Consider the following 12,947-nt stretch of genomic DNA (forward strand, 5'->3'; position numbering starts at 1 on the left):
AACGCATAACAGGACATGCAAAGGAGAGCCAAGCTACATGGTGGGTTACGTACAGGTGCGTAATTTAATGTATCAAAAAAATAGCGCTTTCTTCAATAATACAGGTGGACAGGCAGCACTAAACAGTATCTTGAAAAATGTGCCCCCCATCCCCGATACTGGATGTAAGCAGTATTCCTTCGTGATGCGTCACATCCCAGTCAGGAAACGAATCATGACTGTGCCGGGTCAGCCAGGGCCAGAAGTCCTAAAACGATGGAGCCAAAACCGGTTTCCTGGTCATGCTGAGAGACGGTGCTCACTAGCACCACTGCGGCTGGCTCCGGCGAAGGTCATTCAGACCCGTTTTTCCAATGTAAAGTCAATGGCGCAGTTGCAGTCGAAATGCATTGCGGTCGATTCGTGGACAGATTACGTCCCTCTTGGGGCTGCGCACGCCTTCCCCACTGTGCTGTCTGGCTCCAATGGTGCGGGTAAACGTTGAGTTCCGTGGTTTCAAAATACTTTCAGCAAGCCCATGGATAGTCAGTGGGTGACATACAGGCACTTGGGTCTATACTTGTTCTACAATCCATGGATGGAATACAGGAGGGGGGAAAAGTCTCACCTGCAAGTCCCAATCGCAAGTGTGCCCCCTCTGGTCAGTCTGGGAACTGCAGCTGGCCTGCATCAGGCGTGTGAAGTGTTCTCTTCCAGAGACTGTACAGAAGGGATCATCAAATCGCGGTCCTCGAGGGCCATGGAACTGCTGGTTTTCCACCCTCCCTTCACCTGGGAGTCAGGTGTCCAGACAGTCTGGCCGTTCAGTAGGACTAGCTGTTCAGTTTATCCCCGGGGAAGAAATGAAAACCAGGACCGGATTTGGATTCGAGGGCCAGAGTTGATGATCCCTGCTGGATAGTTTCCGGCCTTCTCCCAAATATATAGAGGCCGTAGCAGCGACGGGATGCAGGACAGGCTAGTAAATGTAGCCACAGGCACAAACGCAACACTTGGGAGGCCTCGTGAAAGTCGGGCCTCGGTTCCTATACCTGTCCTCCAGTACCATCCAGGGAATCCACACAAGCACACCAGATACAACTGATCAAGCTGAGTGGCCAGATACTGGATTTCATAGAAGTCAAGGCAGGCTGGCCTTATGAACATAAAACTATTTCTTTGTTTAGATACAGACTATGGAAAGAGCAAATCCGAACCAGATATTTTTAGGAAATAGAAATTCCGAAGTTACAAAATCGAAGAATTGTCCAGGAAAAAGATGACGTCAGGTCGGCCTACAGGTGTGGCCTTCAGTAACACTGGAGGAGACACTGCCAGTGAGGCAGAGCAAGGCACCCAGAATCAACATGGTGTAACCGGAACCCCAGAAAGGGGCACTGGGCTCAACAGGGAAGACAAATGTTGTGACACTGGAGCTCCTGTTATTGGGACGGATAAAGACGTTGCACTGGGGTTCATATTATGACACTGTCACACTCTTTTTACAGGGACACAAAAAGATGATGTGCTGGGGCTCCTATTATGGGGAGAGATGACGATGCTGCAGTGGTCACACTGCTGATTAAAATTGCACTGATTGTTTGCATTGAGTGATTATAAGAATGACTTTGTCATTATTATGGCAATGTTAGGCCTATTTCTTGTACATGCCTTGTGCGAACGTCATTAAATGTGCAGTTGACCTAGCAGGCGCAACACATCCAATCTCCTGGAATGCGCACTATCATTGTTCCATTCTCAAAGCCTATGGTTAAAAGAAAGTAAAATAAAAGATTTATCCCGGATATTTGCATTATTACAACCTGATTTCCACCCGCTTTTAAAAAATCTGAAATTTTCCATCTGTTTTTTAAAATGAAAAATAAAATAAAATAAAAATAAATTCCTGGATATGTAATAAAATCTGAGAATGATGAGCCTTAATTAGGTGTGCTTTAGGGGCCGGGGTCAGGCCCGAGACTGCTCTGGGACGGGGGCAGCAGGCAGACCCCCTCCATGTCGATCTCCACTGAGTGAACACTGAAGTCCCCGAGGCCCTGAGGAGACACAGGCAGGCTGACTTTCAGACCAGGGCTGGACTCTCTCACACACACACACACACTCACACACTCACACACTCACACACTCACACACAGTAACCTGTGTATTGCTGAGGTCTGTCTCACACACACACACACACACACACACTCACCTGTGTGTTACTCAGCACCTCTCTCACTCTCTCCTCCTGCAGGGGCTCGTGTGTCAGCAGAAAGAGGAAGCCTCCTCCCCCGGCCCCCGCCAGGCTCTGGCCCAGGGTCAGAGGTCGCAGGGCGGCCATCATGTTCCTCACGGCCGCTGGCTCACACCCCGGCGCCATGGCCTTCTTCTGCTGCCAGTACCGGTCCAAACACGAGCCCAACCTGGACAGGGAACCTGAGGGGTTCAGAGGGGAGAGTTAGGGTTAGGGTTAGGGAGATGTAGCCGTTATACCACAAAAACACTTACTGTTCTGTGACTGTATGTGTACATTTCGTCTCATACATACATTTTTTTGGCTTGTTTATATAAGAAGGAAGGTGTACAACTGTGTTTATTTAATCATTTGTTTGACAGCAGGGACAACGTAGCTGTCCCAGAGTTCGCTATCCAGCACAATTTCATCTGTGCTCCTCGGGCAGGTACAGTAACAGTCAAAGGCAGTGAACATAGAATGGTACGTTACGTGTGTTAAAACGACAGACATACAAAAAAAACAAAACAGATAACGAATCACTACTGACAGTACAGCCTGCACAGGGAACCTGAGAGAGAGAGAAAGAGGGTTGGGCCATGATTACTTTGCGGAACTTTATTGACTGCACCCTTCCTGCCCCCCCCCCCAGCCCCGCCTGACCCCCCCCCCCCCCCCCCCCGCCCGCCCTCTCTCACCCTCGGCACACGCGCGGGCGCACTCCTCCGCGTTGCTCACCAGCTGCTCGGTGTTCTCCACAATGGCCGCCAGACGGCTGTACCAGCTCCGCACCACATCCTGCGCCGAGAAACAGTTCACCTGAGTTCACCACTTCACCGCAAAGAAACTTCCTGTTCGGTGACTGCGCACATTCAGCGCAACGCAGCACGCATGAGACGCATGAGCTCATTTCAGTTCATTTATGTTATCTGTGTTTTTTTATTTTATTTTATAAAAAGGGATCCTGAATGACTTACGAGTCAGTCGGTTCAGAGTGAGCTATTGACCTGACTCTGGGAGGGTTATTGATAGGGCGGACGGGAACCGCCTTGTTCGTTACAGAGGAGACAGGAAGCGCTCTCGGCGCAACAAAACATCAACAGGAAGTTTTTCGGCGCGCTGCAGTAAATAAAAGCGATGCGTGTGCCGACCTGCAGTAGATTGCGAGCCAGGCGTGTCTTCCCCGTGTACACCAGCAGGAGGCGCTGTTGCAGTGATAACAGGAAGTCCTCAGAGAGGTCCAGACGCTCCACTTCCACCTTCAGGGGCAGACAGGCCCTGGAGCGTGCGATCTTCACGCCCCCCACCAGTCCCCCGACCTGGTCCTGCCACCCCCCACCTGGGAAGAGGCACATTGTCACGGAGGTGTAAGGGAGCACATGAAATGGGCGGCCTGTAGTGTAGTGGTTAAGGTGCATGACTGGGACCCACAGGTGGTTCGACCCCCGGTGTAGCCACAATAAGACCAGCACAGCCGTTGGGCCCTGAAGCAAGGCCCTTAACCCTGCATTGCTCCAGGGGAGGATTGTCTCCTGCTTGGTCGAATCAACTGTAAATCGCTTTGGATAAAAGCATCAGCCAAATTACATGTAATGTAACGTGTCCTTTATTTATTATTCTTTATTTAACTGTATTCATACAGGGTAGGTTGACTGAACACACACATGCTCATTTACAGCAACATCCTGCCCCCAGGAGCCTAACCTGCATGTCATGTGTGGGAGAAGACCGGCAGGAGGAGAACATGCAAACAGAAAGGCGCCATTCCGGATTCGAACCCAGGACCGTCTTTCTCTGAGGTGACCGTACTATCCACAGCACCAGGCAAATGTACCAGGAAAATGGATATCATTCCTCCTTTGCTCTCAATAACAAGGCAAAACGAACAGCTGTGTGTATGTTCAGGCAGTAAAAGCAATCGTCTGGCAGTCGGAGTGTCCCTGAGCAAGACACCTAACCCCCAAATGCTCCTGACGAGCTGGTCGGTGCCTTGCATGGCAGCCAATCGCCGTCGGTGTGTGAGTGTGTGTATGAATGGGTGCTTTGGATAAAGGCGCGATAGAAATGCAGACATTTACCATTTATGTATGTTCTTACGTGAGACAAAGTCCCGGGCACTGTGGCATGTATACATGGGTCTGGGAATCAGAGCCCCCACACCTCACGTAGTGCAAGGTCCCAAGAGACCTCAGAGTTCGAGCAGCGGAATTTAAGTCACAAGACATCCGAGCACCGAATTAGGCAAGAAGTGGAAGTCCCAAGACCAGCGAGACTCAGGAGTGGAGTCCAAGTCACAGGACGAGTCACAAGGGATTTTTAGAGACTCTGAACGAGACACCGTAGACGTCTAAAATGTCCGTCCCTGCCGTCCAGTAAACCGTTTAACTCTCTGAGCTCTGTGTGTTCTAGCGTTCCTTATTTTTTGCTGAGTCATAGCACACGCCCCAAGACCGCTGAGTTTCTCCTCAGCCAGAAATAAGTCCCCAGGCCTTTAAGGCAAAGCCAAGAGCGGTGGTGCCAGGCATGGCTTCAGAGAGGCAGGTATGCTGCCCAGCAGGAAACTGTACACATCAGGTTTCTCGTGCGTCTCACACACACTCTGGGCTTCTCACGTTTCCATCACTTTCCCCACTCTTACTAACAAAATAAAATGAAAAAAACATGTTTTTCTCCCTGCAACAAAGTCTAAATCCGTATATTGTGCAAGACCGTTCCGGATAAATGAAGGCCAGAGAAGACCAGAGAGGTCTTGAAATACTGCTGAGTGAAAACAAGTTTGACTGAAAACATTCCCTTTATTTTCCCTTCTCACAAAGAAACTGTACAAAAAACAAATCCTCAACCGAAAAAGAGGAACCAAAAATACAATAATGATGATAGCAGTAGTTCACAATGATAACCTAAAAGTAACACTGCAACGAGACAAACTACAGGAACTACACTCACTGAGCATTTTATTAGGAACCTTTTTACTTTATTATCTACTTATTCATGCGTTTATCTCATCAGCCAGCAGCAGTGCAATGCGCACAATCATGCAGATACGGGTCACAAGCTTCACATCATCCATCAGAATGGGGAACATGGCCAGACTGGTCAAAGCTGACAGGAAGGTGACATATATCGTAACTCCAAGTGGATAGGCTATAGCAGTAGAAGTCTAAAAAATAAGACTAATAAATGCCTCATAATTTGCTCGCCAATTCCACCTTTCCCCCCCCGATGGTCACTGTTGCATGATGCACGCCATTGCGCACAAAGTAGTTTCACACCAAGCCGAGGGCTTCCCTTCTGAGACCGAGACCAGTTTCACAGCAACGCACAGACACTTTGGCGTGGCTTTACACTACGATTTCAATGTCGTCTTCAAGATATCATGAAACATCCGGTGACAATAACACACACACAGGCCGTCACGGCTGAGCCGGGCTCCCTCTCCTGAGCCCTGAGCTGGGCTCTCTCTCTCTCACCTGAGCCCTGAGCCGGGCTCTCTCACCTGAGCCGGTCTCTCTCACCTGAGCCCTGAGCCGGTCTCCCTCACCTGAGCCCTGAGCCGGGCCCTCTCACCTGAGCCCTGAGCCGGTCTCTCTCACCTGAGCCCTGAGCCGGGCTCTCTCTCCTGAGCCCTGAGCCGGGCTCTCTCTCCCTCACCTGAGCCGGGCTCCCTCACCTGAGCCGGGCTCTCTCTCCCTCACCTGAGCCGGGCTCTCTCTCCCTCACCTGAGCCGGGCTCTCTCTCCCTCACCTGAGCCGGGCTCTCTCTCCCTCACCTGAGCCCTGAGCCGGGCTCCCTCACCTGAGCCGGGCTCTCTCTCCTGAACCGGGCTCTCTCTCCTGAACCGGGCTCTCCCACCTGAGCCCTGAGCCGGGCTCCCTCACCTGAGCCGGGCTCTCTCTCCTGAACCGGGCTCTCCCACCTGAACCGGGCTCTCCCACCTGAGCCCTGAGCCGGGCTCCCTCACCTGAGCCGGGCCCTCTCACCTGAGCCCTGAGCCGGGCCCTCTCACCTGAGCCCTGAGCCGGTCTCTCACCTGAGCCCTGAGCCGGTCTCTCACCTGAGCCCTGAGCCGGTCTCTCACCTGAGCCCTGAGCCGGGCTCTCTCTCTCTCACCTGAGCCCTGAGCCGGGCTCCCTCACCTGAGCCCTGAGCCGGTCTCTCTCACCTGAGCCCTGAGCCGGGCTCCCTCACCTGAGCCCTGAGCCGGGCTCTCTCCTGAGCCCTGAGCCGGTCTCTCTCACCTGAGCCCTGAGCCGGGCTCCCTCACCTGAGCCCTGAGCCGGGCTCCCTCACCTGAGCCCTGAGCCGGTCTCTCTCACCTGAGCCCTGAGCCGGTCTCTCTCACCTGAGCCCTGAGCCGGGCTCCCTCACCTGAGCCCTGAGCCGGGCTCTCTCACCTGAGCCGGGCTCTCTCACCCTCACCTGAGCCGGTCTCTCTCACCTGAGCCCTGAGCCGGGCTCTCTCACCTGAGCCGGGCTCTCTCACCTGAGCTGGGCTCTCTCACCTGTGGTCAGGGTCTGCTCCAGGTGCAGCACGGCGTGGATGAGGGAGTCGGTGTCGAAGGAGCGGCCGGTGCACAGGTACACTGCGGCCAGCAGAGCCCCCGCCAGGATGCTGCTGGTACCTGAGGCACAGTGCAGTCCGTAAGTATTTGGACGGTGGCGCGATTTCTGTTATTTTGGCTCTGTACTCTGTACATTTTGACATATGAGATTACATCCACAGGCCACAGATCAGTAGCAACATTTTGACATATAACCACTTGGTACATTAATTGGCATTAATTCATTAATGTAGTTTCCATTACTTTGTGTATTTGCTCACTACTAATGTATCAGTTACATGAATATTTGTACATTAGTAACCCATAGGATAAACTTATCATGCTAATCATATCAGCTAATCATGAACAAATACATGAACATTTTTTTTTCATTTCAATTTGAATTAGCATTAAGCAATGTAGCTGTTAACACGATTTGTCAATGTACAAATACATTCACGAAGCTGTACAGATTACCTTCTCAGTCATTAGCTGATGACTACATTAGTTACATTTGTGGAATTATTGTGAAGCGTTACCCAGTTTTAAGATTGGGACTGAGCAGGCTGATCTGGCTGATCTGGGATCAGTAGTTTCTTACCCAGGCCTGAGCCGTGGGGGAGGAGGGACCAGCTCTGGAGCTCCACCCCTCCGCCCCAGCGCTGCAGCAGCTGCTGCCCCAGAGGCTGCTGGGAAGGGAAGGCCACCAGCCCGCTGCACAGACACACCGCCTTCAGCAGGGCACCTGCGGAACGGACCGACACGTGACCAACACGCGTGTGCAGGCACACGCATGCAGGCGAACAGGCTGCTGGTGATCGTCAGACCGCACACACCACGCAGACCGCTTCCGTCCCGCAAACGTCGGGGCGAACTCCACCGCACGCGAAAGAGCCAACTCTCCAAGCCGCTCCAAGTCTCCCTCAATCCCAGCACTCCTCTCCAGCACCCCTAAATCTCTGCCCGACATTTGGATACTGGATATGTTTGGCCCAGTCAGCAGAATGTGATCCATCAGAATTTGCAGACTACGCCAACAGCTGATTAGAGATCGGGTCCACAAATCTGCCAACGGTCACCCCCCCTCCACCGCGCAACATCCCCCCAACCTTTTCCCTCTCGAGTCACTCTTCAGAGAACTCCTTAGCTTAAGACTATATGCAATACAACAAATTACATGTCATTCATTTTGTGAATATTGTCATTCACAGCTATTTTCAATATCAGAGAAACGTTCAGTACATTTACCAGTGCATAATGTAGTGCAATGTAGGGAGTGTATTGCGTGTTATGGGACACGCGAACACGGATACAGAGCACGGCTGTGCGTGTAGTGTAGGGAGTGTGTTGCGTGTTATGGGACACGCGGACACGGATACAGAGCACGGCTGTGCGTGTAGTGTAGGGAGTGTATTGCGTGTTATGGGACACGCGAACACGGATACAGAGCACGGCTGTGCGTGTAGTGTAGGGAGTGTGTTGCGTGTTATGGGACACGCGAACACGGATACAGAGCACGGCTGTGCGTGTAGTGTAGGGAGTGTGTTGCGTGTTATGGGACACGCGAACACGGATACAGAGCACGCGCGTGGTCACCTGGGGCGTGAGGCTGGCAGTGGTCCTCCAGGTCCTGTAGGGTCAGGCACACAGTCTCCGTGGCAACCTGGCCGCCCCGCCCACCGCTGGAGCTGACCAACAGGAGCCGAGGCTCCTCGATTCGGCGAGCTCTGGCCCCGATTGGCCGACGGCCGCCCACCCTGACAGCCACGTTCACCACAGCGCCTCCACGCTCGAACGTGATTGGTGGGGTGTCGCTCCAGCCACCTGAGGAGGGGCGGGAACAGGGGCTTAGGGCAGCCTATCGTGGTTTAGGTACCCAGAAGGTTGGTGGTTCAAGCCCCGGAGTAGCCAACATAAGATCTGCGCAGCCGTTGGGCAGGGTTAAGGGCCTTGCTCAAGGGGGGATTGGCCCCTGCTTAGTCAAATCAACTGTAAGGCAAATAACCCATATTTCAATCGTGTATACATGTATACAGCAAAGGCATCTATCGATTGATACAAAGATAACCCATATTTTAAAATTATACATTATACATACTTTTTTTAACAACAGTTTACAATTGCCACAGACTACAATAGTAATAATCTTGGTGACTGGGGTGCCATCTGGTGGTCATAAATGATATACCTGAATCACTGCCTCGGAGTGGAAAAGCCAATTGTATTACAAGACATTACTGGCATTTGGCAGACGCTCTTATCCAGAGCGACGTACAGTTGATTAGACTAAGCAGGAGACCATCCTCCCCTGGAGCGATGCAGGGTTAAGGGCCATGCTCAAGGGGGCTGATTTGTGGCAAAATAAAAACACCAATAATCAAATATGTCAAGCTTACAATAGCAACTAACCACTCTACCTTGGAGGATGAAAAATGAATGAAAATCCTCCGTAGGATCTGCCTTTGTTTTTATATTTTGAGGGAAAGTCTCACCTGATAGGTCAAGCCTGGCCGGACACTCCACCTCTTGCCACTCCCCAATAGGTGGCAAATTCCCTGGGCCAACAGAAACGAAGCGTTGTGCTGACATCACAGCCTGTCGCAGCAGCACCTGCCCCGCCCCCTCGTAGTGGCGTGCAGCACGCACCAGCAGGTCCGGCCTGCAGGGGGCAGTCACACACAAACACAATCATGACTCAGCCGCATGACTCTTAGTGAAGTGATGTCATCACTAAGAGCCAAAGGCTTTAGTGGTTCTCAGTCATAGACATATATACATGTATACATGTATATATTTCTCTGGTTCTCACTGTAGTGATGTCATCACTAAGAGCCAGAGGCTTTAGCAGTTCTGAGTGTAGTGATCTCATCACTAAGAGCCAGAAGCTTTAGCGGTTCTTCGTGTAGTGATGTCATCACTAAGAGCCAGAGGCTTTAGCAGTTCTCAGTGAAGTGATGCTTCTCTTACCTGCTCATCCAGTTCTGCCTCTCCTCAGCCAGAGCCTGCACGCCCCCGGGGAGGTCTCCCCTCTCCAGCCGGGCGAAGGCGGGGCCCCACGCGGGGTTCGCGGCCGGCCCACTCCTCAGGCCCCCCCTGCCCTCCCCCGCCAGGCAGCCCAGCACATCCGCTATGCAGGCAAGAGTGCGGGCAGCTATGCCGAGGTCCTCGCTACTGCCTGCTGCCACTAAAGGGGGGAGAGGGGGAGAGGGGGAGAGAGGGAGGGAATAAGAGAGAATGATAGCAGAAGAAAATTATGTGTGAGAGAGAAAGAAAAGGTGAGGTTGCAATGATGCTGATGCTATGGGGGGGGTAGCTGATGATTGTCCACAGTGCAAATGCAAACAGATAAAGACAGAAAAAGCTATCTATCTGCAAACATGCTACCAGGTTCCCAGCCATGCCCCCCGGGCTGCCCCCCTCACCAGAGTCCAGCGCTTGCAGCAGCGGCTCCTGCCTGCCCCCCAGGACGGCTGCCCTGATGCTGGGGAGGAGGCTGCGGTCCGTCCGTCCCGTCAACGCGTCCCCTGTCCTCCTACGCGCGGCGCGGAAAAACAGTTCCTCCCTCCAGAGCAGCTCCCCCTGCTGGTCAGTGCAGGACAGCACCTCCCTCAGAGACAGCCTCCACGCCGCCCGCCAGCGCCCCGCCTCCCAGGCCCCGCCCCCGGCCCCGCCCCCGGCCCCGCCCCCGGCCAGCAGCCACCGCGCCCACCCCAGCCCCACCGAGCCCCCCCGGGACTCGAACACGGGGAACAGGCAGAGGTCCAGGAGACAGGGCCGGGCATCTCCACCGCCCCCCGCCGCCCCCAGGTCCCCAGGCCTGGGACAGAGACACAGAGAGAACCGTCAGGGACCGCGACCGTTAGCGACCCTGGCCAATCAGACTCCACCATGCAGCTTTATCATTCAGACACACGTCACCCTGATTCTGTCCATCGGACATCTAACAGAATAGACCAATACGGTTTATCACTATGAGGGGAAGTTAGCAATGAGCTTGTGAATGCTCATTGCCAGGCTTCTAGAAGCAAAAGAGCGTGCTGATATGGAATTTGAAAACTCTTTTATAGAGCTGATAGTTTGTTCACTCCAGACCTGGGTTAAATGCGTAACTGTTTTGGATTCAAATACTTTTCCGCACTTTACTGAGCTTGTCCGGTGTATTAGAATACTCTCAGAAAGTGCAAATCCCGCATTCTGGTCCTCTTGGTTGGCTCAATTGCAGCAGGCGAGATCGATCGAGCACAGAAAAGCATTTGAATCCAAAACAATTACGCATCTGACCCAGGTCTGCTTCACTCTGCACACTGAATTCCATATTCTTCCAAAATGTAGTCACACAGAAATGTGCAATTTCCATAATTTTGATACATTTTATGACATGACAGTCTCCATTTCTCGCAGCTCTCACTGAATTCCTGTGCGGTCGTAGAAGTCCGTCCACTTCTGGTTCAGGAACGTGGCAGACGGATCGTCAAGAGAGGCCTGTGGAAAAAAGAGGAGGAGGGATGGAGGGAAGGAAATCCTGAGGTCAAATAGCGAGAAGGGGTATAATGAGCCAGCCTGGTTCAGCTCTACAGTGGGAAAGGGCTATAATGAGCCAGCCTGGTTCAGCTCTACAGTGGGAAAGGGCTATAATGAGCCAGCCTGGTTCAGCTCTACAGTGGGAAAGGGCTGTAATGAGCCAGCCTGGTTCAGCTCTACAGCAAGAAGGGCTATAATGAGCCAGTCTGGTTCAGCTCTACAGTGGGAAAGGGGTATAATGAGCCAGCCTGGTTCAGCTCTACAGTGGGAAAGGGTCATAATGAGCCAGTCTGGTTCAGCTCTACAGTGGGAAAGGGCTAGAATGAGCCAGTCTGGTTCAGCTCTACAGTGGGAAAGGGCTAGAATGAGCCAGCCTGATTCAGCTCTACAGTGGGAAAGGGCTATAATGATCCAGCCTGGTTCAGCTCTACAGTGGGAAAGGGCTATAATGATCCAGCCTGGTTCAGCTCTACAGTGGGAAAGGGCTATAATGAGCCAGCCTGATTCAGCTCTACAGTGGGAAAGGGCTATAATGAGCCAGCCTGGTTCAGCTCTACAGTGGGAAAGGGCTATAATGAGCCAGCCTGATTCAGCTCTACAGTGGGAAAGGGGTATAACTGATTTGGTATATTTTTTTATGTAGATACCTCCAGATCGTCATGTGCACCCAGCACAGTGAAGACAGTCAGATGCAGATCCCCTAACTGCACACGGTGTCCCTGAATGATGATGTCATTGAGCAGAGCCAGCTGTGGAACACTGCTCACCGCGGACTGCTCCAACCCCGACACTAAACAACCGGATGGCACATGCACTGCGCCCTGTGAGTGGAGAGGTCATAGGTCGAATCAAAGATCAATGGTAAGTTGATCTAACACAAAAACGTACAACACTAGCAGCTACAAGGTGGATAAGGGCAGCATGAAAGCACTGGTGTCAGTGTAGCTGTGTGACCAAAAACAGACCTTTAGGTGACAGTGCTGGACGACTGCTCCAGGAGAAACGATGATGTCCCCTTCCAGAATACTGTTTATCACTCTACTGCCCGCTCCTAAACTCTCTACATTCTGCAGGGGAGGGAGAGAGGGAGAGATAGTCATGTACACGTGTGGTAAAGTTACACATTGTCACATAGTTTTTGTTTAGATTTTGTCATAATCTCTGTCCTGAGCGCTGCAAAAACACAAGCTGTGTTTGTCACAGGAATGAAGCATTTTGAGCTGCGCGTGAGTTTGAAAGAAAAGGGACAGAAAGACAGAGAGTAGGAGAGAGAGAGAGAGAGAGAGAAAGAGACGGAATGAAAGGTGAGAGAGTGATTCAAGCCCAGCGCTGCATATCAGGACTGTTTAGCGGTAAAGACAGGCGGGGCGTTGTTGCCGACGGCGACCTGTACGTGTGACAGCGTCTCTGTCTCACTCCCCATCTTCGTCAGACGCCTGACGTGCTCCAGGCCAGAGAGGGTCATGTAGTCATAGCCACCATCTGCAACGTAGACTGAGAACACACACACCCACAAACACACACGCACACACGCATGCATGAACGCACGCTCATGAACGTAATGGATTACTGTCTGCGATGGTGATACAGTCTGAGGGAATCGTGTTCTTAAATTGTCAAATAAATTCATGAATTCACTGAAGATCGTTGAGGGCAGAAGAGGGTAATAGTG

At 52.2% G+C, this 12,947-nt stretch overlaps 1 protein-coding gene across 2 annotated transcripts in view; it reads right to left on the reverse strand.

The window, feature by feature from the left end:
* Window positions 1-45: 45 nt before the first annotated feature.
* The window catches only part of LOC133111038 (L-fucose kinase), a 17,056-nt gene continuing 4,154 nt past the window's right edge, over window positions 46-12,947 (reverse strand). For both annotated transcript variants that reach the window (XM_061221175.1, XM_061221176.1), the window contains exons 11-24: window positions 12,663-12,769; window positions 12,241-12,342; window positions 11,923-12,096; window positions 11,163-11,236; window positions 10,177-10,571; window positions 9,722-9,938; window positions 9,247-9,413; window positions 8,351-8,578; window positions 7,356-7,499; window positions 6,716-6,835; window positions 3,364-3,551; window positions 2,911-3,010; window positions 2,192-2,415; window positions 46-2,036 (exon numbers count right to left, since the gene is read on the reverse strand). In XM_061221175.1, coding sequence (XP_061077159.1) covers window positions 1,935-2,036; window positions 2,192-2,415; window positions 2,911-3,010; window positions 3,364-3,551; window positions 6,716-6,835; window positions 7,356-7,499; window positions 8,351-8,578; window positions 9,247-9,413; window positions 9,722-9,938; window positions 10,177-10,571; window positions 11,163-11,236; window positions 11,923-12,096; window positions 12,241-12,342; window positions 12,663-12,769 — 2,342 coding nt within the window. In that variant the 3' untranslated portion in view covers window positions 46-1,934. The remainder of the gene's footprint in view (window positions 2,037-2,191; window positions 2,416-2,910; window positions 3,011-3,363; window positions 3,552-6,715; window positions 6,836-7,355; window positions 7,500-8,350; window positions 8,579-9,246; window positions 9,414-9,721; window positions 9,939-10,176; window positions 10,572-11,162; window positions 11,237-11,922; window positions 12,097-12,240; window positions 12,343-12,662; window positions 12,770-12,947) is intronic.

Source organism: Conger conger, chromosome 15 (genome assembly GCF_963514075.1).
Source record: "Conger conger chromosome 15, fConCon1.1, whole genome shotgun sequence".
Classification (NCBI taxonomy): Eukaryota; Metazoa; Chordata; class Actinopteri; order Anguilliformes; family Congridae; genus Conger; species Conger conger.